At 36.3% G+C, this 25,577-nt stretch overlaps 1 protein-coding gene across 1 annotated transcript in view; it reads right to left on the bottom strand.

Moving 5' to 3' along the window:
- The window catches only part of LOC136039518 (nuclear factor NF-kappa-B p105 subunit-like), a 152,139-nt gene that overhangs the window by 63,999 nt on the left and 62,563 nt on the right, over positions 1-25,577 (bottom strand). The window contains exons 6-9 of the mRNA XM_065723316.1: positions 22,780-22,884; positions 14,654-14,768; positions 12,954-13,078; positions 9,682-9,819 (exon numbers count right to left, since the gene is read on the bottom strand). Of these exons, the coding sequence (XP_065579388.1) occupies positions 9,682-9,819; positions 12,954-13,078; positions 14,654-14,768; positions 22,780-22,884 (483 nt within the window). The remainder of the gene's footprint in view (positions 1-9,681; positions 9,820-12,953; positions 13,079-14,653; positions 14,769-22,779; positions 22,885-25,577) is intronic.

Here is a 25,577-nt window from a genome sequence, read left to right as displayed (position 1 = left end):
CAAATGAGAGCTCCGGGAAATGAGTTCCTTCTAAATACCAAATTTCATTAAGATCCGGTCACCTATTATTAAGTTAAAAATGCCTCAATTTTTCTAATTTTTCCGAATTAACGCACAACTCCCACCAACTCCCCCAACGAGAGCGGATTCAGTCCGGTTATTTCAATCACGTATCTAGAACTTGTGCTTATTCTTCCAATCAAGTTTCATTCCGATCTCTCCACTCTAAGCGTTTTCCAAGATTTCCGGTTTCCAAGATTTCCGGTTTCTAAGATTTCTGTTTCCCCCTCCAGCCCCCTATGTCCGCAGGTCCGATTCGAATTGAAAATGGAGCAACTGAGACATAAGGCCTTTCTACATATAAATCCACTCCATGCGTTTTCCAAGATTTCCGGTTTCTCCTTCTACTCCCCCCAATGTCACCGGATCTGGTCGGGATTTAGGACAAGAGCTTTGAAGCACAAGATCCTTCAAAATATGAAATTTCTTTAAGATCTGATCAACCCGTTCGTAAGTTACAAGTACCTCATTTTTTCTAATTTTTCCGCATCCCCCCCAACTCCCCCAAAAGTAGCGGATCCAGTCCGGTTATGTCAGTCACGTATCTTGGACTTGTGCTTATTCTTTCCACCAAGTTTCATCCTGATCTCTCCACTCTAAGCCTATTCCAAAATTTCCGGTTCCCCCGCCCCAAACCCCCCCCCCCTCACACTTGATCCGGTTGGGATTTAAAATAGGACATCTGAGTTACGAGTTCCTTCTAAATATGAAATTTCGTTAAGATCCGATCATTTCTTTTTAAGTCAAAAATACCTTATTTTTTCTAATTTTTCGGAATTACCCTTCCCCCCCCCCAACTCCTCCAAAGAGAGCAGATCCGTTCCGGTTCTGTAAATCACGTATCTAAGACTTCTGCTTATTATTCCCACCAAGTTTCATCCTGATCCCTCCACTCTGAGCGTTTTCCAAGATTTCCGGTTTCCCCCTCCAACTCCCCCCAATGTCGCCAGATCCGGTCGGGATTTGAAATAAAAGCTCTGAGACATAATATCCTTATAAATATCAAATTCCATTAAGATCTGATCAACCGTTCGTAAGTTAAAAATACCTCACTCTTTCTAATTTTTCCGAATTAGCCGTCCACCCACTCCTCCCCCAGATGGTAAAATTGGGGAGACAACTATTTCTAATTTAATCTGGTCTGGTGCCTGATACACCTGCCAAATTTCATCGTCCTAGCTTATCTGGAAGTGCCTAAACTAGCAAAACCGGGACCGACAGACCGACAGAATTTGCGATCGCTATATGTCACTTGGTTAATACAAAGTGCCACAAAAACAAAAGCTAAGAGCTCATATGGCACTTGTGACGCGGTTGGAAGACCCAAGAGCCAAGAGCTCATACGGTATGACCTCTAGCAAAATTCTAAGAATCAAAAGATTGCTTTAAAAGGAAAATCAGAGGCTTAATGCCAATCGGGATTTAAAATTAGAGCTCTGAGTCACGAGATCCTTCTAAATATCAAAATTCATTAGGATCCGATCACCCACTCGTAAGTTAAAAATACCTCAATTTTTCCTCTCCCTTCAGCCCCCCCCCCAGATGGTCGAATCGGGGAAAACGACTTTATCAGGCCGATTTCTGCAGCTCCCTGACACGCGAACCAATTTTCATCGTCCTAGCACGTCCAGATGAATCAAACTCGCCAAAGCACTGAACCCCACCCCCTAACTCCCCCAAAGAGAGCGGATCCAGTCCTGTTACGTCAATCACGAATCTACGACATTTATAAGCGTTTTCCAAGATTTCCGGTTTCCCCCTCCAACACCCCCCAATGTCAGCAGATGTGGTCGGGATTTGAAATAAGAGCTCTGAGACACGAGTTCCTTCTAAATATCAAATTTCATTAAGATCCGGTCACCCGTGCATAAGTTAAAAATACCTCAATTTTTCAATTTTTTCCAAATTAACAACCCCCAGCTCCCCCAAAGAGAACAGATCCGTTCCAATTATGTCAATCACGTATCTATAACTTGTACTTATTCTTCCCATCAAGTTTCATCCCGATCTCTCTACTCTAAGCGTTTTCCGAGATTTCCGGTTTCCATGATTTCCAGTCTCCCCCTCCAACTCCCCCCAATGTCGCTGGATCTGGTCGGGATTTAAAATGAGAGTTTTAAATCACAAGATGCTTCTAAATATCAATTTTCATTAAGATCTGATAACCCGTTCGTAAGTTACAAATACCTCCTTTTTTTCTAATTTTTCCGAATTACCCCCCTCCCCCAACTCCACCAAAGAGAGTAGATCCGGTCTGGTTATTTCAGTCACTTATCTTGGACTTGTGCCTATTCTTCCCACCCAGTTTCATCCTGATCTCTCCGCTTTAAGCATTTTCCAAGATTTCTGCCCCCCCCCAATCACACTGGATCCAGTCGGGATTTAAAATAAGAGATCTGAGTTACGAGGTCCTTCTAAATATGAAATTTCATTAAGGTCCGATCACTTCTTCGTAAGTTAAAAATACCTCATTTTTTTTTAGAATTAACCCCCCCCCCCAACTCTTCCAAAAAGATCGGATCCGTTTCGGTTATGTCAATCGCGTATCTAGGACTTGTGATTATTTTTTCCACCAGGTTTCACCCCGATTCCTCCACTCTAAGCGTTTTCCAAGATTTTTGGTTCCCCCCCCCCAACTACCCTTAATTTCACCAGAGCCGTTCGGGATTCAAAATAAGAGCTCTGAGACACAATATCCTTCCAAACATCATATTTCATGAAGATCCGATCACTCCTTCGTAAGTCAAAAATATCTAATTTTTTCTAATTTTTCAGAATTCACCCTCCTCCCCCCAACTCCTCCAAATGAGAGCGGATCCGTTTCGGTTATGTCAATCACGTATCTAGGACTTTTGATTATTTTTCCCACCAAGTTTCATCCCAATCCCTCCGCTCTAAGCGTTTTCCAAGATTTTAGGTCCCCCCTAACTCTCCCCAATGTCACCGGATCCGGTCGGGATTTAATATAAGAGCTTTGAGATACGATATCCTTCCAAATATCAAACTTCATTAAGATCCGATCACCCGTTCGTAAGTTATTCTAATTTTTCCGAGTTAACCGTCCCCCCACTCCCCTCCCCAGATGGTAGAATCGGGGAAACGACAATTTCTAATTTAATCTGGTCTGGTTCCTGATACGTCTGCCAAATTTCATCGTCCTAGGAAGTGCCTAAAGTAGCAAAACAGGGACAGACAGGCCGACAGAATTTGCGATCGCTATATGTCACTTGGTAGATGCCAAGAGCCACAAAAACCTATCAAATGAGGAAGAATTGCCATTTGAAGATGATTTAGAAATGGTAAGTGTTATTTTGGCATATTTCATTCGTAAAAGCTTATCACGAAAAAAAATTATGGGAATTTAAAAAAAAAAAAACTAGAACCCCTTGAGAATCGGATCAAAATAAAAACTGCAACATTGGAATCACCATACCCAAAAACCCTATTCAGGTGAATGAGAGCAACAAGAAAAATCACTTTTTTGCATAGGAGGCACTGTTGTGTCCCAATCCTTTTTGTTGCTTTTTGTTATACCGTTACTGGGACACTGAAACATCATTTGAAAGCTAATTTTGTTTGACAGTTTTCATATTTCTTTTCATTTTCACTGCTCAGCGACCACTGGTACCGCTTATTTTTCATTTTAGAAAAATTTAAAGCAATTGCAAATTTTGGGTTTTAATTTATTTATTTTTGGACTTTTTTTTTACTTTACAGACCAATTAGTAGGATATTTCGTATAATGCAAGGCTGAGATTTTCCTTGCTGTTCAACGTGACAGACAGTAAATAACCATTTCAGGATATTTAGCAAAGAGAATTTCAAAAGTGTACTTTTTACTTTATTTTAAACATTCTTGAGAATTTCAGGCTCTTCTAATTCTCAAAAATTATTCTCTTAATTACAAATTACTGCTCAGTTGAAACTGAATAAACATTACAATTTTTAAAATAGTATTACATGGCGAATATCTGTCACTAGGCAGTTTCTTTAAAAATCGTTTTTCCCTAATTTTGGCTTCTATGGGTTTTCTATTTACTTAGTTACAGCCACCACCAACAATAAAGACGTATACTCAAACTGGCAAAATCATATTATTCTAGGCAGAGACCGAATAAATACATAGTTTTCTTGAGGCAAATTTGACAAATTGAATGAACTAAAAAGAAACTAGAATTGCGTGACGACTGTACCGACATGACAAACGGATATTACTTACGTGTGAACATCTACATGAACAAAGAGCAAGAGTTCCCAGCTGATCCGACAAGCAAGATAAAGCATGTCCAAATTTTGTGTAAAAACCAACCTATGATCAATGAGTAATTTACATAGGGCTTATACCACTAGGCCTGCTGGGGTTATGCCATCTCTGCAGGATGAGTATTACACCTTTCGACTGTTCTGAACAAATTCCGACATCATTGGGGATTACGGGGATACCCGGGGCGAAAAGGGCCCGGGAGGTATCTGGTTGCACTGCAATCCCTTTTGGCGCTTAAAGAAGGCACTGGGAGGTTCTGAGATTACACCTTCCACGCGAAGTGGTCGAGAAAGAAATAAAAAGAATAACCATGGACACACATGGCTCTTTACTGAGGCAACACAAGTAAGTTTCCTCTGACAATTGATGTACATAAAGCATATTCTCACCAACCGGAATAATAGCCGGCTGATTAATGATATAATAAAACAACACAAAACCACACCGATTAAGAAGCTCTAAATAGTCTACCACAACTCAAATCAATATTTTAACAAATTTATTGTTTTTTTGTTATAACTTAATTTGGCATAGAAAACTAGACTGTCATAATTAGAGATAAATTCAGTACGGTATTTTCGGGTCCATGTATAAGTGTTTCCATCTCCAACCGACTGACACGCCAGCTCCTAACCAGAGGCACCATCTGGGGGGGGGGGGGAAATCAGGGGTGGGCAAATGCCCACCCCAGATTTTCCAGGGGGCCCAAGCTTCCACCAAAAAGGGCCCTTTGCCGGCCATAATAATCCATTATATCCAGCATAATCCATTCTGTCCAATTGATTTGAAATTACTGCACGCCTATTAACCAAAGAGCGTAATTACTTGACAACCCTTGGGGTAATTACGCTATTTACTATTAATCATTGTAAACTTTGAAAGTAGGTAAGATACATAATAAAATTCTCGACTTCTGTCAAATGCCCATTTCCTAGATGATTACGCGACACGAAGTGAGTCGGGGGGGGGGGGGCAAGATGGAGTTCATGCCCACCCCAAGATTTGGTCCAAATGGCGCCTCTGCTCCTAACTATAGGTAAGTGAGGAACCTACATGAGTATTAACACGTACCTTAAGTAGCATACTTTACATCAGTTCAACTGAATCTTTGTCTCAAGCCCTGAGCCTTTTCAAGTTCCAAGAAAAAGATGACAAATACTCAGCTCATAATTTTTTTTCATGTTTCTCAACCGCTCCCTCAAGATATAGAATCCCATGACAGCCTTCCACCCCCCCCCCCCAACAAGGTTCTCAACTCTGAACGTTTATTATTAAAATTAAAACATGCCAAAATAATGTCATATACGGAATTGATTGTCACGTAACTCAAGTAGCGAATTGGATAATAAAATAACGAATAATGCAGCTTGCAAAACGTTTACTTTCTGACTATTTTTGGCTAGCAATATGAATTTAATTAATATTAAAGAAAGCATTATTAAGAAACGATTCTTTAAATTATGAACAGCACGTTGAAGTATCGACCAAGTGATATTAGTCTAGAAAAAAGAAAAATATTAAAAAAAATCCTTATTTCTAGGGCATTTACTTATGAATTTACAATAAAGTCAATCCAGTCCTTTCAAGGCAGATATGGAAAACTAAAAAGAAAAGAGGCATTAAAACTGGATTTGGCCTTAGAGCGGCTCATTTATCCTTCTACGTATTGATTAAAAAACAGATTTAAGGTGTTCCAAAGATTTCTACGATTCTGGAAGTCATGAAAGTGGAAGAAAGTAGGAAAAAGATGTCTTCGTAACCGTAAACGGAGTTTTAAGAACAGCTCATGTTTGTAGGAAAAATCTTCAGAAGCGTCATAGATAATGTCCCCTAAAGTTCCAAAATATTTTGAAAAAAAGTTTGAGTTGCATTGAATTAAGATAATTCAAAATGGAATACAAATTTTTATTCTTTAAGTGACTCGAGACTTTCAAGGTAAGTAGGCAGGGCATAGGGGACCTCAATGAGGGCAATAAAACCTGAAAGAAGGTTATCCTTTTTCAGATTGACCACAATTGTTTGCAAGTTTGGTAGTTGTTCTCTTTCACGACAAATCAAGCAGATGAGCAAAAAAAAATTTTTTTTGGCTGCTTGAACTTTTTTGGCAGTTTTCTATTAAGGACGTCCTTGATCCTGGAATACAGAACAAAAACTAGACGTAAGGAAAAAAATCTAAGCTGAGACAGCCTTTACCCAGGAAAGAACTTTTTAACTAAAAAAGAGACACTTAAAAATTTTGATCTTTTGGCCTATTTATTCTACTTTTTTTTATTATGTTAATGAAGCACGCTATAATTTGGTTATGATCTACAATTTTTACAGTGTTACATATTATCACAGGGATTACTCTTGCAGAGATAAGAATATCATGGAAAATAATAGAAAACCCCGTCGAGATGGGCACCTCATCTCGTAGCGGTGAAAATCATCTCAGAAAACCAATGAAAATCAATCAGAAATCAAAAGATTTCTGAAAATTTGTTCGAAAAGCAATCATTCCCTCTGTATCTTTCACACAACAAAATTTTGTTTTTAATATCAAGTTTTCCTTTTCAATCCAAGATATCTGTAAATTTTTGATTCTAAATCATTTGGTATGTACACCAAAGGCAATTCTCCTTCTTGGTACACATGCAGGATTAAATGAGATGGATACTGAAATGGTCGAAAAGCCAAAAGGATAATTCTCTTCTTTCAAAAGTACTAAGAGCGAATTTAAAATTAGTCCATTTTTACGAATGTCTCCTTGTTCCTTGACAGGAAAGAAGACAAATTCCTTTATAGCTCCATAAGATAATCCTTTTCTGTCAAAACGGGTGTATGCCTCTATTTTATTTTCGTAACAGTACAAGACACGACAACTCTGACTGCACCATTCTAATTACTCATTTCGACCAAAAAGACATATGTCACACTTTGAATTATCACAGCCGAAATGTTGTTTGATTTCAAACAACATTGGTACTTAGGAGTCTTTCAAGTTGCCAAGTACAAATATAAGGTTTAAATTGCAATATGAGCATCTGAAAGAAAAACACAGAAAGCAACTTACAGGGTTCCGCAAATAGCGTTCCGCAAAATACAGGGTTCCGCAAAATTTCGAGACAATATAAGCTCTGCTGGAGAAGAAACACCATAAGTAAAATACGTTTTTATTATTTTATTTTTCAATTTTTACTTATCAATCCACGATATATGTAAAATTTTTGATTCTAAATCATTTGATATGTACAACAAAGGCAATTTTCCTTCTTGGTCCACATGCAGCATTAAGCGAGATTGATACTGAAATGGTCGAAAAGCCAAGAGAAACAACCTTATACGCAGAAAAGAAAATTGTCCAGGCCTAACCACGCGAAATTTAAACTGAAAGTGATTCTAAATAAAATAAATAGAAAACGTCTGAATGAAGTAAAGCAGGAACTTTATTATCATTATATAAAAAAAATAAGTTTTTTCAACTAAAAGTAAGGAGCAACATTAAAACTTAAACAGAAATTACTATGTAAATGAGGGAGGTCAATCCCTCGCCAATACCTCGCTTTTTACGCTCAAGTTCGAATTTTGTTCCAATTCTTCAAGAACGGCTACTGAATCCCAAAGGCCGTTTAATTAGAATAGACAGAATTTTTAAAAGTACTAAAAAAAACTTTAACGTAAAGAGCGAGGTGTTGACGAGGGGGCGACCCCCCTCATTAATTTCTGTTTGTTTTAAGTTTAAATGTTGCTCCTTATTTTCAGTTTAAAAAACTTTTTTAATTAATTTCCAATCATTTTTTAAACATGCTGGGAAATCCGATTTCCCCTCAATAGAAAATTTACTTCCTCAATGGAAAGGTCCTACCACGTAACCTCCTCCCCTCCCCCATAAAAATCCCCCTGAAAACGTCTGTATACTTCCCAATAGCCATACTATATTTAAACAATGGGTGAAGTTCATTACTTGCAGCCCTTCCCCAGGGACTGTGGGGGGGGGGAGTCATTATCAAAGACATAGCTACAAAAGCTTTCGACTACGCTGAATAAAAGGATATCTCGAAATTTTGATCGGGTGACTTTGGGGAAAAAATGAGCGTGGGAGTAGGCTAGCTGCCCTCCAATATGTTTATTCATTTAAAAGGGAACTAGAACTTTCGATCAGGTGAGCCCTCTTTCGATCTCCTACGATCACTGGTTCGACATGATTACCCCTGAGGAAAAAAAAACGCATCCGTGATCTTTCTTCTTACAAAAATGCAAATTTCCCCATGGATATTGAAACCTTTATAGCAAGGTTCTCCGGTATGCTGAATCTGATGGTGTGATTTTCACTCAGATCATTTGATGTTTTGGGGGTATTACCCCTTTTTTTTAAAAAGGCAAATACTCTCAGGCTCATAACTTCTGATGGGTAGCATTAAATTTGATGAATTTTACATATTTTGAATAAGCATCAAAATTCGATCCTTTTGATGTATGTATTGCTATCAAGACCCTGTTACTTAGAGTTTCGGTTACTATTGAGCAGCATCGCTCCTTACTTACAGTTCGTTAGCACAACCACGAACGGTTTGATACTGTTTAGTTCATTAATAGTTCTAAGTTCCGAAAAAAACTGTTCAAAACTGAAGAAGTTCGGTCAACAGAAACACCTAGTGGGAGAAAGCTTAGGTAAACTATTAACTAGTACCATATCAGGCTCTAAATTCTTAGTGGATGAAACCCTGCACTGATTAATTGAAGAACAACTTTGTAAGATGTTGCAGCTTCAGTCAGAATGGTCTCTCAAGGAAGGTTACCCCTGATGATTCGTCTGATCATTGCTTTAAATGGAAATTCAGCAAACACAATTGTACGGCAAAAAAAAACTTATGTAAATGCTTGACTAGTATCACATCCAGGCCTAGGTTTGATGAGTTGGCCTGAGTTGATGAAGGCCCAGACTAAGCACTTGAAAAGCAGCTTTGTAAGATGCTGCAGCTTCATTCAGAATGGTCTCTCAAGCTAACATACCGCAAAAGAACCGTCTGTTCACTGCTTTAAAAGAAAGTTCTCCAGAAATAATTTTAGGAGGAAAAAACGAGGTTAATGGTTGACTAGGACTATAACTGGACCTAAGTCTTCAGTGGATGAAACCTAGTCTTGAGTACTTGAAGACCAGATTTGTAAGAATCTGCACCTTCATTCGTAAATACATTCTAAGACCACACTGGCTATACATGACATATGAAGCAAAGAAGAAGAAAAATGAAAAATAATATCAAATAGGCATGAAAAAATAGGGTTGTGTCACCCAGTGGAAACACTTTTTCCACTATAGATGAAGCAACGAGGCTTGCCTTAAAATAACAATATTAATACCCAGGAAAAAAACTTACCGGATGAGCCATATTTGCTAAGATTCTGAGGCGCTGGAGAGACAATAACTGATCCATGCAGAGAATTTCTGTATGCTCCAGTATTAGCAAACGAGTCCACAGAGTCGGTAGCCCCGATGCCCAAACGAACTCTTTTTCCTAAAAAGAAATTCAAATTATTTCATCATACATCAAGAAATATCTCCGTGGTCATAATAGACCTTTAGAAGGGAGCTTACGAAAGGATATAAGCACCAATTGTGGATACCCTAAGAAGTGTTGTTTTTTTAACCAACTGCTTTTGTGTTATGGACCTTTAACTATAAATATAGCCTTGTATCTTATCTATGGATGTCTTAATTCAAAATATGACTACAAACAACACGAATTTTTACGAATTCCAAACAGCACAGATTTCTGAAGCTGTTTGAAACAGAAAAAACAGATTCTTTAAGTGTGCTTCTCAATTACCTAATTGATTACCAATATTCTTATTAGATGCCTGATTGCTGTTTACCCGTTGGTGTACTCCAACGGTTTTTCGATATTATAGATAGATATCCACCTATCTATATAAATCAACGGCCGTCCTGGCCGAGTGGATTGGTGCGCTAGATTCAGGATCCTTTGACTGAGAGGGCGAGGGTTCGAATCCTAGAGTACCCAATTATTTAGTTTGGGACGGGGGTCAGTGGCGTGACTCTGTAGGCTCAGCCAGAGTCGAGCCAGCTCTAAATGGGTACCTGGAGAAATCTGGGGAAGGTAAACAGGAAGGGTGTGCGAAAGCACAGGATGGCTGCCCCCCCCCATTGTACTTCCTGGCTGAAGGACCAAGAAACGGAGATCAGCACCGCCGGTAGGGACTGTAAAATTTTATCCTTTTTATCAGCAAGAAAAAGAAAAAAAAACATGACCTCTTGACCCTGAAAGATTCAGAAAAATATTTCTGACCAGATCCTTCAAGACTGGTCGGAAAGACCTCATCCCAGAGAATTATCATCTAAAAAAGGTAAACAAGGAATGAATTACACAAATTTGTGCCTGCACATCCAATATGTAGCACCTGGAGTACCGTTGGAGTGTCCTTACTCATAAACTTAGGCTAATAATTAACACCAGCGTTTCCAAATCTTTGAAATAAACTGTACCGTTTTTCTGACAAAATTTGTTCCGCAAGGAATTAATTCATACCATCTGAGCAGCCTGTTAAAATTTACGGTAACCGACGGAAATTTTCTATAAACTAAAACTCGAACAGATATCAGAGTCAGAAATTGAGAAAATGATCAGAAATGAGCAATTAAAGCCAAAAAAATTTCCAGAAAATTTGTATTGTACCAAAAGATTTCCAAATGTATCGCATTGTATCAGGACCTCTAAATTGTACCAGAAATGGTACAATTGTACCGTATTGGCAACGCTGCAACACTCGTCCCTTAACAGGTGAGACTTGAAAATTGATATTTGCAGGGAAGTTAAACAAGGCCTAAAGTTTTTGCTGAAATTTCAGATACGTGAGCAAGATCAGAACTTAGGATCCCCGCAAAAAGTAACTTGCATACGATAACAAATTTTATTCATTAATGAATATCATTTTTATTAATAATAGTACATAATAGAAAATGAAAATGAGAAATTGCTTGAAAAGTTAAATTGTCTTAATGGTAGAAGAACAATGACGGTATTACAACGGTACCTTATGGCTACTATCGCTAGTTATTTTGTTTGGAACGGGTCAGGGGCGTGACTCTGTACGATTAGCCAGATTCAATCCAGCTCTAAATGGGCACATAGAGAAATAAGGGGAAGCTAAGCAGGAAGGGTGTGCGAAGGCACAGGATGGCTGGCCTCTAGCCCCCGTTCCATTTCCTGGCTAAAGGGCCACGAGACAGAGATCAACACCACAGGTAGGGACTGTAAAGTCTAATGCCGTATCAAAACATGGGAACAAACCAAGAGCATAGCAAGAACTGAACTAGAAATTAAGTGGTAGACTAGAGGCTATTGCTAATACTAAATCATGTATGAAATTTCTTGTAAGGGAGGGGCACTTACTGTTTTAGCCAAAGCATCATTGATATTCGGTGCAAGTTAATTTAGGACTAATCAATGCATAGAAGGTAGATGGTAAGGTAATAAAGGTTAAACTGAAAAGCTGTCATTCAAAAACTGACATCCAAAATTTAAGGCGGTATCGCAGAACTTTCCCGAGAGGGATTAAAACCCTTCAGAAAAGGATTTTTATTCTAAAATTTGCTATGACCTTCTTAATAGGATATTTTTAGTTTATTCAAAGTTCTAGCCTCTTTTATTAGGAATTTCCTGTAAAAGCATTTACATCAATATGTATATTTACATGAATTTTATTAATTATTCGATTTAAGGGCAAACTGCTAGTCTTCAAAACTATTTTCTTTTTTTAAATCGGCCAACACATGGAAAGGGACGGGAGTCATCGGCGTAACTCTGTATGCTCAGCCAGAGTCGATTCACCTCAAAATGGGTGCCTGGAGAAATCAGTGGCGGGTAAGCAGGAAGGGTGCGAAAGAACAGGATGACTGGCTCTAATCACCCGTTGCACTTCCTGGCTGAAGGACCTTGAAACGGAGATCAGCACCACTGGTTTAGACTTTAAGGGTCTAGTACCGTATCGCTTACCTTTTTTTTCCAACACATGGGCGGTAAACGTTTATTGCTACCTGAGGGAGATTACATCCCAAGAAGTTTGGATTATCTACACCAGTAACCATTGAACATAACAAGGCAATTTTTTATCTTATCCTGGTTTTGACCTTCAGTTTGACCTTGGGTTTTTTATTTTTGTCAAAATGTTAGTCTTTAGTATGCTATAACATATTTATTGCTACCTGAGGTAGATTATATCCGAAGAAGTTTGGATTATTCAGACAAGTAACCATTGAGCCTAACAAGGTAAATTTTTATCTTATCCTGGTTTTAGCCTTAGGTTTGACCTTGGGCTTTTGATTTTTGTCAAAATGTTGGCCTTTGGTTAGTTGTAAAATATTTATTGCTATCTGAGGGAGATTACATCCAATGAAGTTCAGATTATCCAGACAAGTAACCATTAAACCCAACAAGGTAGATTTTTATCTTATCCTGGTTTTGGCCTTAGGTTTGGCCTTGGGTTTCTGATTTTTGTCAAAATGTTGGCGTTATGTAACTTGGTCCTAGGTTTTCACACTGGTTATTTACATTAAAACCATAAGGAAGATAGAACCCTAGTTCTGCAGGTAGGTAAGGTAATGAAAAGTAAGATATGCAAATTAACTTACTCGGTTGATCTCGAGGTTTGTACTTGAATGGTTTTGGCTCACTTACGGCTTGATCCTGAGGTCTAAAAAGTTGTAAATATACATCGACATCAGACTCAATGTCCAAATCCTTGTAAGGTGGGGTTCTACAAAGAAATTTGGCTGTTTATATATACTTCTTCGTCAATAGCTACTAAGGAAATCTCGTCACACCCAAATCAATAAATTAATTTGTATTAATAATATTATTTTATAATAAATAACATTTGTTATATTGCATTAATTAATAATATATTAAAAATGACAAACTAATTGGTAATATAATTTTAATACAACAAATTAATTGATTATACGATAAATAATAAATTACTAATGGTACAATCAATAATAAATTAACTGTATAATCAATTTGTATAAGAAACTAAAAAAAATTATGAGTTGATTATTTATAAGATAGGGAAATTATTAATTTTTTTTGTTAGTTACAAAAACCACGAATCAAACACCTTTTTGTTTTCAAGAAAACAAGTTAGAGGGCAAGAAACATTCATGTATTAATCATTAGTCTACTGATCTAATTCACTAAGCAATACCTTTCATGATGTGTTACACACTTAACGCCAAAAATTAAGTTACAATCTTACATCATATTCATTAAGGCGATCGTTGCGTAAGTTACATCACACCCATTAATTTGGACGTTACTAAGTTACGTCGCGCCAGGGTCGTATCCAGGATTTTTGTTCAGGGGGAAGGGTTACACAAAAAAAACTTTAAAAAACTCATTAAAGATTTGTTTATATACATTTTATTACATTTTTACGACTCGGACAAATACTTCTGGGGGTGGAGAGCGGACAAACAACTTGACCCCCCCCCCCCTAGATACGGTCTTACATCGCGCCCAAAACGAAAAGACGTATATGACACCATTTTTTCGAAAGCAAGCTAGAGTGTGAAAAAGTTTCTGTATTAGACATTTATCCGTTGATCTAATTTGCTTGATCATCCTTCCATAATGTCTACTAAGTTTTACCAGTAACTTAACGTCAAGATTGTTTACCTTTACCTCACGTCAAGTATTATTGACGAAGGATGACAGGCTGATGAAAATGATGCTTTTTGGCAGTCGGGATGAGATCAGGCGGAAAGAAGGATGTAACTGAATGGGTTGGGAAAAGGTCATAAGTAAACATTTAAAAAAATTGAGTACTAAATGAGAAGAATCAAATAGTTAAGCCTTTTAACAGGGTGGAGTAGAGAAGGAATGTGCACAACTGTAGTGTCCTAAGGTGACTTGGTGCTGGGATATTGGTGCTTGGTGCTTGGTGCTTGAACGTGCACAACTGTAGTGTGCTGGTGCTGCACCTACACAAGTGTAGGGGCTGGGATGAGTCGTCAATAGCAGTAGCCAAGGCATTTAAAAATTACAAATTACACAAACTCAGCGACAGAAAAAAAAAGATTATAACTTAGACAATGTTGAAACTCAGAAAATTAGACCTCAAAAACTGAGAAACATAGACTTTAAGGTTTCTAGGACTAGGCTTGAGAGAGAATTTCAAACATTCTTTTTCATGGTTTCCCGATAATGTCCACACACTTCTCGGCTTTTTATTCTGTTCCGAAGACGTACCCCACCCCCTCTAAACAACAGAAATTCCAGAGCACCATGAAATATTCAGATTTATGGCGCTGAACAGAGTAAAGGAAAAACTTACTTAAAAGCAATAGCATACTGATGATGCACGTCTAATTCAGAAAATTCCGCAAATGCGTGCCAAGTTTCTAGGCCAGATTCTTCGTCAACTTCAAAAAACCGCACTTTAATGTTGCCTATAATGAAATACAAAAAAATATAGGCAATAAAGGCAATAAGAAAGTACACCAAAAAAGCCACAAAAAAGTTATAGAGGTAGCCCAAAAAAAGATGCCTAAAATATCTAATGACGGTAAAGTGCCTTATATCCCTTCTTTGCAGAGCCAATCTGGTTATCCTTGAGGAAAGAAAGAACAAATTCGCCAACATCGCTTTCCCTATTGTATTAAGTAATTCTAACTCTTCCTCCTCTTTCCTCTGCCCTCCCTTTTTAACCATTCATTGCGTAATTCTTTTTATTTTTTTATTTAGGCATTCTAATTGTTTAGTCTGTAGATTGATGTTTTATGCATGACATCTTTAGTTTTTAATTATTTTTTAAGGTTTGTTTGTCGTTCTTTGAAGCTTCTGCTTTTTTGTGTCATGTTGTTAGTTGTTTACTTGTTTGTCGTTTTTGTTTGTTTTTTTTTTTAGTTTCTTTTTTTACTTGAGATAAGAAGTGAATTCGGCTCTATTAGAGTTACTGATAAACTTTTTGGAATAAAAATTGTCTGAACTTGTCTTATTATCTTAAAGTACTTTAGAATACATAGCCTGCAATTAGCAAACAAAGAGCACGATCTGCACTAAGATATAAGAGAAATACCTAAGATCCATAATATTTTGTTTAATTTTTCATCTTTTTCTTTCTTTAATACGAAAGACAAAATATCCTTATGGAAAATATATAGCTACTAAAAAATAAGCCCCCCGCCCCTCCATCCCCCTCTTTCTCTCTCCAATACTCCTTCAAAATTTCAAAACGATCTATGAAGTCATTACCGAGATATTGTAAACAATTTGAAAAACCAGGTGAGCATAGTGTCCTTTGATTTACTCGGTCACGCTTTTTATTTCCAGTGTAGGCTCTTGGAAAAAAGGAGAGCCCTGTCCAAGAGAAGTGTCTGTTTTTAGCTTGCTCGAGATGCAACTAATCAAGAACAAAAGTTTCAGACTTCATTTATGGGCCCCCTACCCTCTCCCCCCTCCCACAACAAAATGTTTGATACTTTTGACCAAGAGAACAATCCCAGCAAGCTTAAAATAAATCGCAAACCTAGCATCAAACAAGCCCTCCTTTTCTATTATAAAAAAAAATATGTTAGAAAAAATGGACAATTTGCATGATTTACAGCCCTTGCCCCAATGAGAGTCATCCCCAATGGCATATTTATTGTACCTTTCAACTACTGGAAACAAGACGGCTATTTCATAATCTTGATCGGACATTTTTGACGGTTAAGGGGGCGGAATAGCCAAAAACGGTATGCGAGGGGGGGGGTTGTCTAATCGCTTATGATTCTTAAAAAGGGAGCAATGACTTTTAATTCCCAACAGACTAAGTCCTCTCAAAAGTTTCTACGATCACCCCTTTCATGCAAAGTGGCCAAGGGGAAAAAAACAAGTAATACATGGAAGCTATATCGCTCTTTACTTAGGCAGCGCTACTGGGCTGTCTATGAAAAAAGTGATAGATGCAGGTAAGCGAAACTTTCTGGAATCAACTCCTAAAAATCTCTGAAAGTTTCAATCATCTAGTCTTTGTACTTCCTACTCAGCTACTTTTTGTTAGGACAGTTTGATTGAAAAGCGATTCGTTTTACCATGGACGGATGATATTATTTTTTTTTTTCATTATTAAAAGAAACTTTGGGTTTTCTCAGTTTTCTAGGGTGATTACTGATTTTTCTTTTCAGAATTTTTTTTTTATCAACGGAAACCGGGTTTTCTCAGTTTTCTAGAATTGAGAATATAAGAGGCTCTATTTACTAGAATACAACAATAATAATTAGTCATAGTTAAACAACAAACCGGTTAATCCTAAACCGGATAATCTAAAGTTGACTGTACTTAGATTTTGAAGAGTTCTGGACAAAAAATGGAATGACGCCAATTTGCATCAAAGGGAAACCCCAGTAATTTACATATTAATCAATCACAATCGAGCATTTTTGCGTCATTACACGAGACAATACAAAACACATGAAACAAAAATATCAATACGCTGGTTTTCATATAACGATTAGTTACATATAGCTAAACAGTTAGAGAAAAAGTTACTGAAGAAAATTTATTCAATAAAATTATTATTTTATTTGACTTGATATAACAATGTCTGTCGGTACGAAATTGAATAAAGTTAAGTCCATACAATCCAAACACATGCGATGAAATAATTGGTGGACTTCCCCGATCTTGGCATGGCGAGTACAGTAGTATAGTTAAAATCTTTCCGTTTACTATGCTTTCTGTAGTTTCGGTTAAACGCTAAAGTTTTGTTTATTACTTTCAAAGGAGCTATTTATTCTAATTAAACGGCCTTGGTGATTCAGAGGTCATTCTTTAAGAATTGGAACACAATTCGAACTTGGGTTTGAAGAGCGATGTATTGACGAGGAGTAGAGCCACCTCATATACGTAATAATTTCTGTTCGCTTTAAGTTTTAATGTTGCTCCTTACTTTCAGTTGGAAAAACTTGTTTTATATTTAATTCTATTTAATAGAACAACACTAATTTATGTTATTCTATTCACAAATGAACAACTGGAATTGTAATAACTGAAAACAACTAATACTAGATTATAATATTTGAAATAATAATTAGAGTAGAGTTGTTCTATAGGAATAGTTCAACTACTATTAATTATAACAAATAAAACTTTTGAAAATTATAATAATAAATGAAATAATAATTGGAAAAGTGTTATTCTGTTGCAAAAATTCGACAATGTTTATTATTACTATTAGGTTTAGTTTTTAGTACTATTAGGTTATCTTGGCCAAACCCTTCACTTCAGTGACTAACCAGTGTTCCTGAAGTTTTCTTCAGGCATGGAAGAAGGCATACATACGAGTTATAACCAGAATCAAAGTTCCAAAATCTTGTTACCAGCTGCGGTCGATATCGATTACTCTTAATCTAGCCAAAGTGACCGAATCGTCCATTTACGACGAACTTACTTCTTAAATTAGCCCTTCCCTTGACCGATTTCAGTACGGTTGTCTGAAAGGAAGCAGCACTACTCAATATTTGACATGACTATTCAACATAATAACCAAATGAATGGACCAAAACCAATAGTATTGTGAATTTATATTTAGCTGATTATCCAAAAGTTTGATCTCATCCGTTGTAATACAGCTGCCGAAAACTTAAAGGCAATGGGTACAAAAAAGCATATTCAGCTACTTATTATTGACTTTCTTCGCGGCTCTTATCAGTGTGTTGATGCACCTTTCACGGGAAATCTCGACTTGGAATGAGCCGATGTAATATGCGGTGCAGATCAAGGCACCAAACATGCAGCCCTGCTGTTTCTAGTGATGATAAATTACGTGCTTTTGAGAGTTGAGGATCGTGTTAAATACGTTGAAGACTTGTGCATTCTACGGAAGTACCTAGTGGAAAAGTACCAAGTCGTTCCACAGTTCAGTACTGGCCTCAAGTCGATTTTTGTTGGCCAGTGTGGCAAAAAAGGGCTGCAAATCAACGAGAATAAAACAAAAGTGATGAGGTTCAAAGCTCTGGAACATGATCTCTCCTGTCGTGAACCATGGCACCCAGTTATCTCAACCACGTTTATGCTCGGTGTCACTTTTAGCTCAAAATCGCTCCTTTAGTCCATATGCTTCAAACCTAGTAAAGAAAGATAGGATAAGTGGTTACTTTGCGGCACCTGGGTTTTTCTACAAGGCAGTTCAAACTAGCATATCTGTATTATGTGCAGCCACTACTTGAGTACGATATGTCTGTCTGATGTGAGGGCTTCAAGTGCACAATGCAGAATATCTCAGTAGTGACATTGAAACTGTGCAGAAGCGTGCTGCTAAAATCCTACTCGGTGCGAATTATGTGTCGTAAATCCGGTGTCCAGTCAGTAAAAATGCTTCCTCTCCATGAGCACAGATACGAATTAATCCTCAAATACGGAAGCTCACTACTTGCGAGTCACAAGAATTGTTGCTGCTACCACCTCCTTCTACAAATCGTTTGCCTACAAAAAGCAGGAATAAAATCGAGCCATTGAGATGCTGAACCCATTGCTTTATGAACTCTTTTGTTCCTTTGCATTTAATCGGTTGTAATTTATTGACCTGATTATATAAAAATAGGGTAATTTAGCTGCGGCCTAGGTAAGCATGGTAAGCACTGGTAAGAGCACTAGGTAAACATGGTAAGCGGCCTAGGTAAGATCTTGAGAGGTGCAATTTTCCAAAGATTCTCACTGTGCCTTTTGCCAAATACTATTTGATTTGAATCCTATTTGTTTTATAACCATACCTGTTATAAGAAAAGGTAAATCCACCCCAACCCCACCCCCACGTACACACAAATTGTATATATCCCAATACTCAATTCGTTTGACATCCATAGCCAACATTAACTTTACACTCTTGACGTTACAACGACAGAGAGTAAGTTTTCAAAAAATGACGTTCTGGGTAGGATATTCAAATAGATGAGATTCGGGCAATCGAGCCTTGATCATTCTGACAAGGATTGCTAAGCCCCTAGTGATTTATCACTATTTCTAATGATTTATTATATCTCCATTTTGCATGTGAAAGAAGATTTGTTTTGAGGAAGAATTAGCGACAGAACTAAAAAGATTGAAAAATAATAAGGCTACAGGTGCTGATAGTGTGGTAAATGAGTTTCTTAAATATGGAGGCTCTGAGGTTAGTATGAATATGATTTTTGAAAAAGGGGGAGTACCTAGCGATTTTGGAAATACCTTAATCAAACCACTGAATAAGAAAAGTATGTTTTAAAAAAATGGAAAAATTGCATGATTTACAGTCATTGCTCCAATGAGAGTCATCCCCTATGGCATACTTATTTGACCTTTCAACTACTGGAAACAATGCGGTTATTTCAAAATCTTGATCGGACGTTTTTTGAAGGTTAAGGAGACGGTATAACCAAAAACGGCATGTGAGGGGGGCGACTTGGCTCTAATCACTTATGACTCTTAAAAAGGGAGCAAGGATTTTAATTCCCAATCGACTAAGTCCTCTCAAAAGTTTCTACGATCACTCCTTTCATGCATGAGTGGCCAAGGAGAAAAAAACAAATAATGCATGGAAGCCATATTGCTCTTTACTTAGGCAGTGCTACTGCGTTGTCTACGCAAAAAGTGATAGATGCAGGTAAGCGGAACTTTCTGGAATCAACTCCTAAAAATCTCTGAAAGTTTCAATCATCTAGTCTTTGCACTTCCTACTCAGCTACTTTTTGTTAGGACAGTTTGATTGAAAAGCGATTCGTTTTACCATGGACGAATGGGTTTTTTGTCAGTAATCGTTTTTCATATTTTTTATATTAGTTTATATATATATATATATATATATATATATATATATATATATATATATATATATATATATATATATATATATATATATATATATATATATATATATATATATATATATTATATTAGTTGACTCTTTGTCGTTTTTATTCAAATTAGTATTCCCTCCAAAAATGACCTTTAGTTCTGACGTAATTTTCTGGTTATTGGCCTGAAGCCAGAGTGTTTTAGAATATAATGTATTACTAATTGAGGTTTTTTCCTGAAACAACATTAAAAAAATGGAATTTTTCATTAAATTAACAACAATAATACAACATTAAATAAGTTAATATTAAGTAAATACAACAATAATAATTAGCCATAGTTAAACAACAAACCGATTGATTTTACCATGGACGCCCATAAAATGATTACTTTGAACAATTGATTTTTTTTTCAGATAAATCTTCTGATTAACGGAAACATTGTGTTTTCTCAGTTCTTTAGGGTTCAGAATATACGAGGCTCTATTTACTAAAATACAACAATAACAATGAGCCATAGTTAAACCACAAAGCGGTTAATCCTTAACCGATTAATCCTAAATCCTAGGATTTAAAGAAAAATATACGAACCAGTTGTTGAAAAATCCCATTGTTTTTAGGAGGAAATTCTCAAATAAAAATATGCTTTGACCTAAACTATTCTGGCTTCAGACAGCTATTGACCTATCGAAATTGCTTCAAACTGGAGAATATTTTTGGAGGGGACATTAATTCAAATAAAAAGGAAAAAGAGGCAAATAGTACAATTTACTGAAAAATTCCATTTTTTTAATGTTGTTTCAGGAAAAACCTCAATTAGTAATACATTATATTCTAAAACACTCTGGCTTCAGGCAAGTCAATAACCAGAAAATTACGTCAGAACTGAAGGTCATTTTTGGAGGGAATACTAATTTGAATAAAAACGACAAAGAGGCAACTAATATATATATATATATATATATATATATATATATATATATATATATATATATATATATATATATATATATATATATATATATATATATATATATATATATATATATATATATATAAACTAATATAAAAATATGAAAAACGATTGCTGACAAAAAACCAAATGTTTTGGGAAAATCCACAATTAATAATACAATTTGTCCGAAACCAGTCTGGCTTCAGGCAGGTCAGTAATCTAGAAATTGCTTCAAAACTGAAGGTCATTTTCTGAGGGAATATTAATATGAATAAGAAGGAAAAAGAGGCAAATAGTATGAAAAATACACAAAAAATTTACTGAAAAAATCCCATTGTTTTTAAAATGTTATTTAGGAAAATTCTCAACTAATGACATATTTGGCCTAAACCGTTCTGGCTTAAGGCAGGTCAACAACCAGCATATTGCTTCTGAAGTGGATGCCATTCTTGGAGAGGATATTAATTTCATAAAAGGGAAAACACGCAAATAATATAAATAAAAATTGCTTTTGAATAAATCTCAGAAGTATGGACATTTTGGCCACAATGTATTCCGACTTCAGGTAGGTCAATAATTAGGGAATTACTTCAAAGGTGGAGGACACTATTGAAGGAAATATTAATTTGAATAAAAAAGAAAAAAGAGGATAATATAATAGAAAATACAAAAAACAAACACTTTAGAAAATTGTCATGAAATTGAGGGGGCACAGCCCCGAGAAGTCGTTTCCGTGCATGCGGGTCTGCTTACATGCTTTCCCCGCGAATAAAAATTAGCTCTTGGTTTTCTTTTTCTTTTTTTTTGGGGGGGGGGGATCCTTTCCAATAAGTTTCAATGGCACAGAAAAAATTAAATTACAACGTTGCAGAGTTACGTGAAAACTATGAAACACAGATTGAGTAAAATATTTATCACGGAAACCTGGGACTATTCGAAAAGAAAAATGATAAACTAGCCCTCTCCTATCTCGGTCTAAACCCCATTCGCGTTGGGCTTCAAAAATCGTTATTAACAAGCGAAAAATTCTATTCCGAAATTCCACCCACCTCCCTCCTCCCTTCCAAAAAAAAAGTATTTTTTGTTTAACCTCTAGTTAGAATATATTATTTTTAATGAATAGAAAACAGGAAGATTTTAAGCCCGTGTTACTTTACTTTGGTCGGGTAACTACCGAAAATAAAATTAAAAAAAAAAAAAAAAGGTAAAGGATACGGGCACTAGACCCTTAAAGTGTAAACCGGTAGTGCTGATCTCCGTTTCAAGGCCCTTCGGCCAGGAAGTGCGGGGTTGGGGGCAAGCCATCTATGCTTTCGCATGCCCTACCTGCTTACCTTTCCCAGAATTCTCCAGGTATCCGTTTAGAACTGGGTCGACTCTGGCTGAGCTTACAGAGTCACGCAACTGATCCTCGCCCCATCCCAAATAACCGGCCACACCAGGAATCGAGCCCCCACCCTTCGAACAAAGGACTCCAAATCCAGCACACCAACCACTCGGCTAGGACGACACCATTGAAAAAAATAGTATATAGAAAAATACAGGTGGCCTATACACGGACGATTTGTCCCTTTCCATGAGTGACAACGAAAATGATTTCACTATATCAGATAACATCACTAGTCTGTAGATACCACCATATCACATGACATAAATTTAATAGCTTAAGACATTTAAAAACAGAAAACTTACGTTTATTAACTTTTTCCACGAAAATGAAGACTTCTTCATTGCCTGTGACACAGCTCACATGTTTGTCAATTCTAACAATCCTTAGATCACCAGTTTGTGTTGCTTCTAGAAAAGTGTAAGCATAAAATCATCAGATGGACAAAACAAGAAGAATGAAATAGAATATCAAAACTCGGGATATTATTTAAAAACTCAATATAATTGAACTTTAATATCTGAAAAATATCAAGAAGAAAAAGAAGAACCAAGAACGTTCATCATAGAAGACTCTCAGCAGTTTCTCAAGTAAGAGCAAGAAACTAAGACTAGACAAACCAAGAGGGAAAAGATAGGTAAGAAAGAAAAAAACCGTATGGCAACCCTGGTCAGTACTTGAAAATCTTTATTAAGTCTAATAATCCCAGTTTATGTTGCTTCTAGAAGAGTATAAGGATAAAATCATCAAGTGAAGATGGACAAAATAACAGGAGCAAATAATGCCGTATTTATAACGAAATACCCTCTAGCAACCTAATCAGCATTTAGCACTTCAACCATAATTTAAGTCGTGAATATTGACCAGGATAGCCAAAGGGTATTGCGCATAAAAATAAGAAAAATATCAAGAAAAAAATATATCAAGAAGGATCGTCATAAAATAACCAACGATGGATTCTCTGGGAGCAAGACATTGAGATCGGGCGAATCAAAAACAATAAGGTAGGTAAGAAATAAAACGCCGTATGGCAACCCTGGTCAATACTAGAAAATCCTTATCAAGTTTAATAACCCAGTTTGAATTCCTTCAAGAAGAGTACGAGCATAAACTCATCTAGAACAAATGGAAAAAAACAGGTGCAGATAAAGCCGCAACAATAATATACTCCGTAGCACCCCTAGTCAGTATTTAAACTTCAATTATATTTGAAGTTTTAGATACTGACCAGGGTAGTCAAAGAGTGTTTTTCAAAAAGTAGAAAAATATGCAGAAGAAAAAAAACTCAAGAAGGGTCATCATAAAATGACCGAAGACAGTTCCTCAAAATGAGAGCAAGACATTGAGGTTGGACGAACCAAGAGGAACAATTTATGGAAGATGGTAAAGGCTGTATGTCAATTTTGGATAGTACTTGAATATTGCTGTCCATTCTGACAATCCACAATCATCAGTATGCCTATATTTGTAGAAGCGAAAAGCATAAAATCATCCGAAGATAATGTAGCTTATTTCAAAAATTCCCATCACAAGCCCAAAAAGGCCGAATTCGAATCTTGGGATCAATAAACAAAAGCAAGACAAAAAACAGATAAAAAGTAATGAAAACTAAAAGATTGGTAAAAGAAGAAGTTAAAATTGTGAGAATGAAAACTCATTAGTCATTATTTAAACTGAGATTAGTCATAACGAATTAAAAGACAAAAAAAAGTAAAACTATAAAAACACAAATAAAAAATAAATACAAATATAAAAAAATTAAAGGGACATTAAAAAAGGAAGGCAAAACACAAACGAATAAATACAAAACATAGGCAGCACCTATACCCATTAAAAATTAAAAATAAAGTATCGGGATGTTTTGATTATTTTTTCTATAATGTAGGGGACAAAACTTTATTCATGTCTGGAAAAGAAGATGAACGAACAGGAGAACTAAATGAAAATGATGATGAAAATGAAGCGAACGGGAGACAAGATAAGAACAGGCTTGGGAAACGACCCAAGGAGGGTTAAATCTGGTTGGGGAGTGGGTTTTTTTTTTCAGAAAATGTGTCCCGTGCGAGAGTTTGTTGTTGTATAAAAAAAACGGAGGCATAACTCTGTACCTATGTTTTGAAAAAGTTTGAAAGAAAGAAGAAAAGTAAAATACGGCCTATTAGTAAATGCGTTAATTAAATCTTTCATCAATTAAATAAATAAAATACAATTAAACAAGTAAATAAGTAAAATACATCAATTAAACAAGTAAAATACATCATATGCTTCAGAATTCCGACCAGATTTTCAAGACTTAGAGCAACAAAGTGCCAGCTGTGGTTAGTGACCGTGGCACCAATTGTAACAGTGGGCACCAATTGGAAAGGGTGCAATTGTCCCCTAGATTCACCGTCCCATTCGTATATATACAAATATTTTTTTTTGATATTTTCATTGAAAAACAATTTAAAAAAATACAAAATTACCCCCTAGACTTTGAAAGATCTATTTTTTTACATCTTCATTTTAAGAAAAATTAAAAAAAAATCCTTGTCCTCCTCCCCAAAATTTGCATGAACTATTGCCCCTTGGTAATTTTCCCCTGGGTTTCCTTCCCCCATTTTCCAGATATGATGAAAAAACATGGGGGGCATATTTTTATTTTAAAAAAAATTACCACCGCACCCCTGACATTGAAAGACATATTTTTTTAATCTCCATTTTAAGAAAAACAAAAAAATCTTTGTCCCCCCTCCCCGAAATTGTCATGAATTATCAACCGGGGATCAAACAGAGAAGAATATTTGTGAAGAGACCTGTGTTGATAATTCCTTATTCATCCCCCTGCTTCATCCCCCAGCAGTCTTGAAATCTTTTTTTTCAGATTTGTACCCGAAATTCATTTGTTTTGTTACTATTTACTATTTTAAATGTCAAAAAAATTTTGTTGTATTTAAGTTTTTATTCTTTTGGTACCTTGTTATCATCTTGCAGCATTTAATTCATTCTTATGGTATATGTTCACTCTGAAACCAGCGATTTTGCAACAAGCCCGCTATGACTTGCACCAAAAGAGCAAGATACTCATATAATTGACTTCATTGGTCTCAGGTCTATCCTTTTG

The sequence above is a fragment of the Artemia franciscana genome, chromosome 19, assembly GCF_032884065.1.
Source record: "Artemia franciscana chromosome 19, ASM3288406v1, whole genome shotgun sequence".
NCBI classification, from domain to species: Eukaryota; Metazoa; Arthropoda; class Branchiopoda; order Anostraca; family Artemiidae; genus Artemia; species Artemia franciscana.
This window is presented reverse-complemented; position numbering and strand designations above follow the sequence as displayed.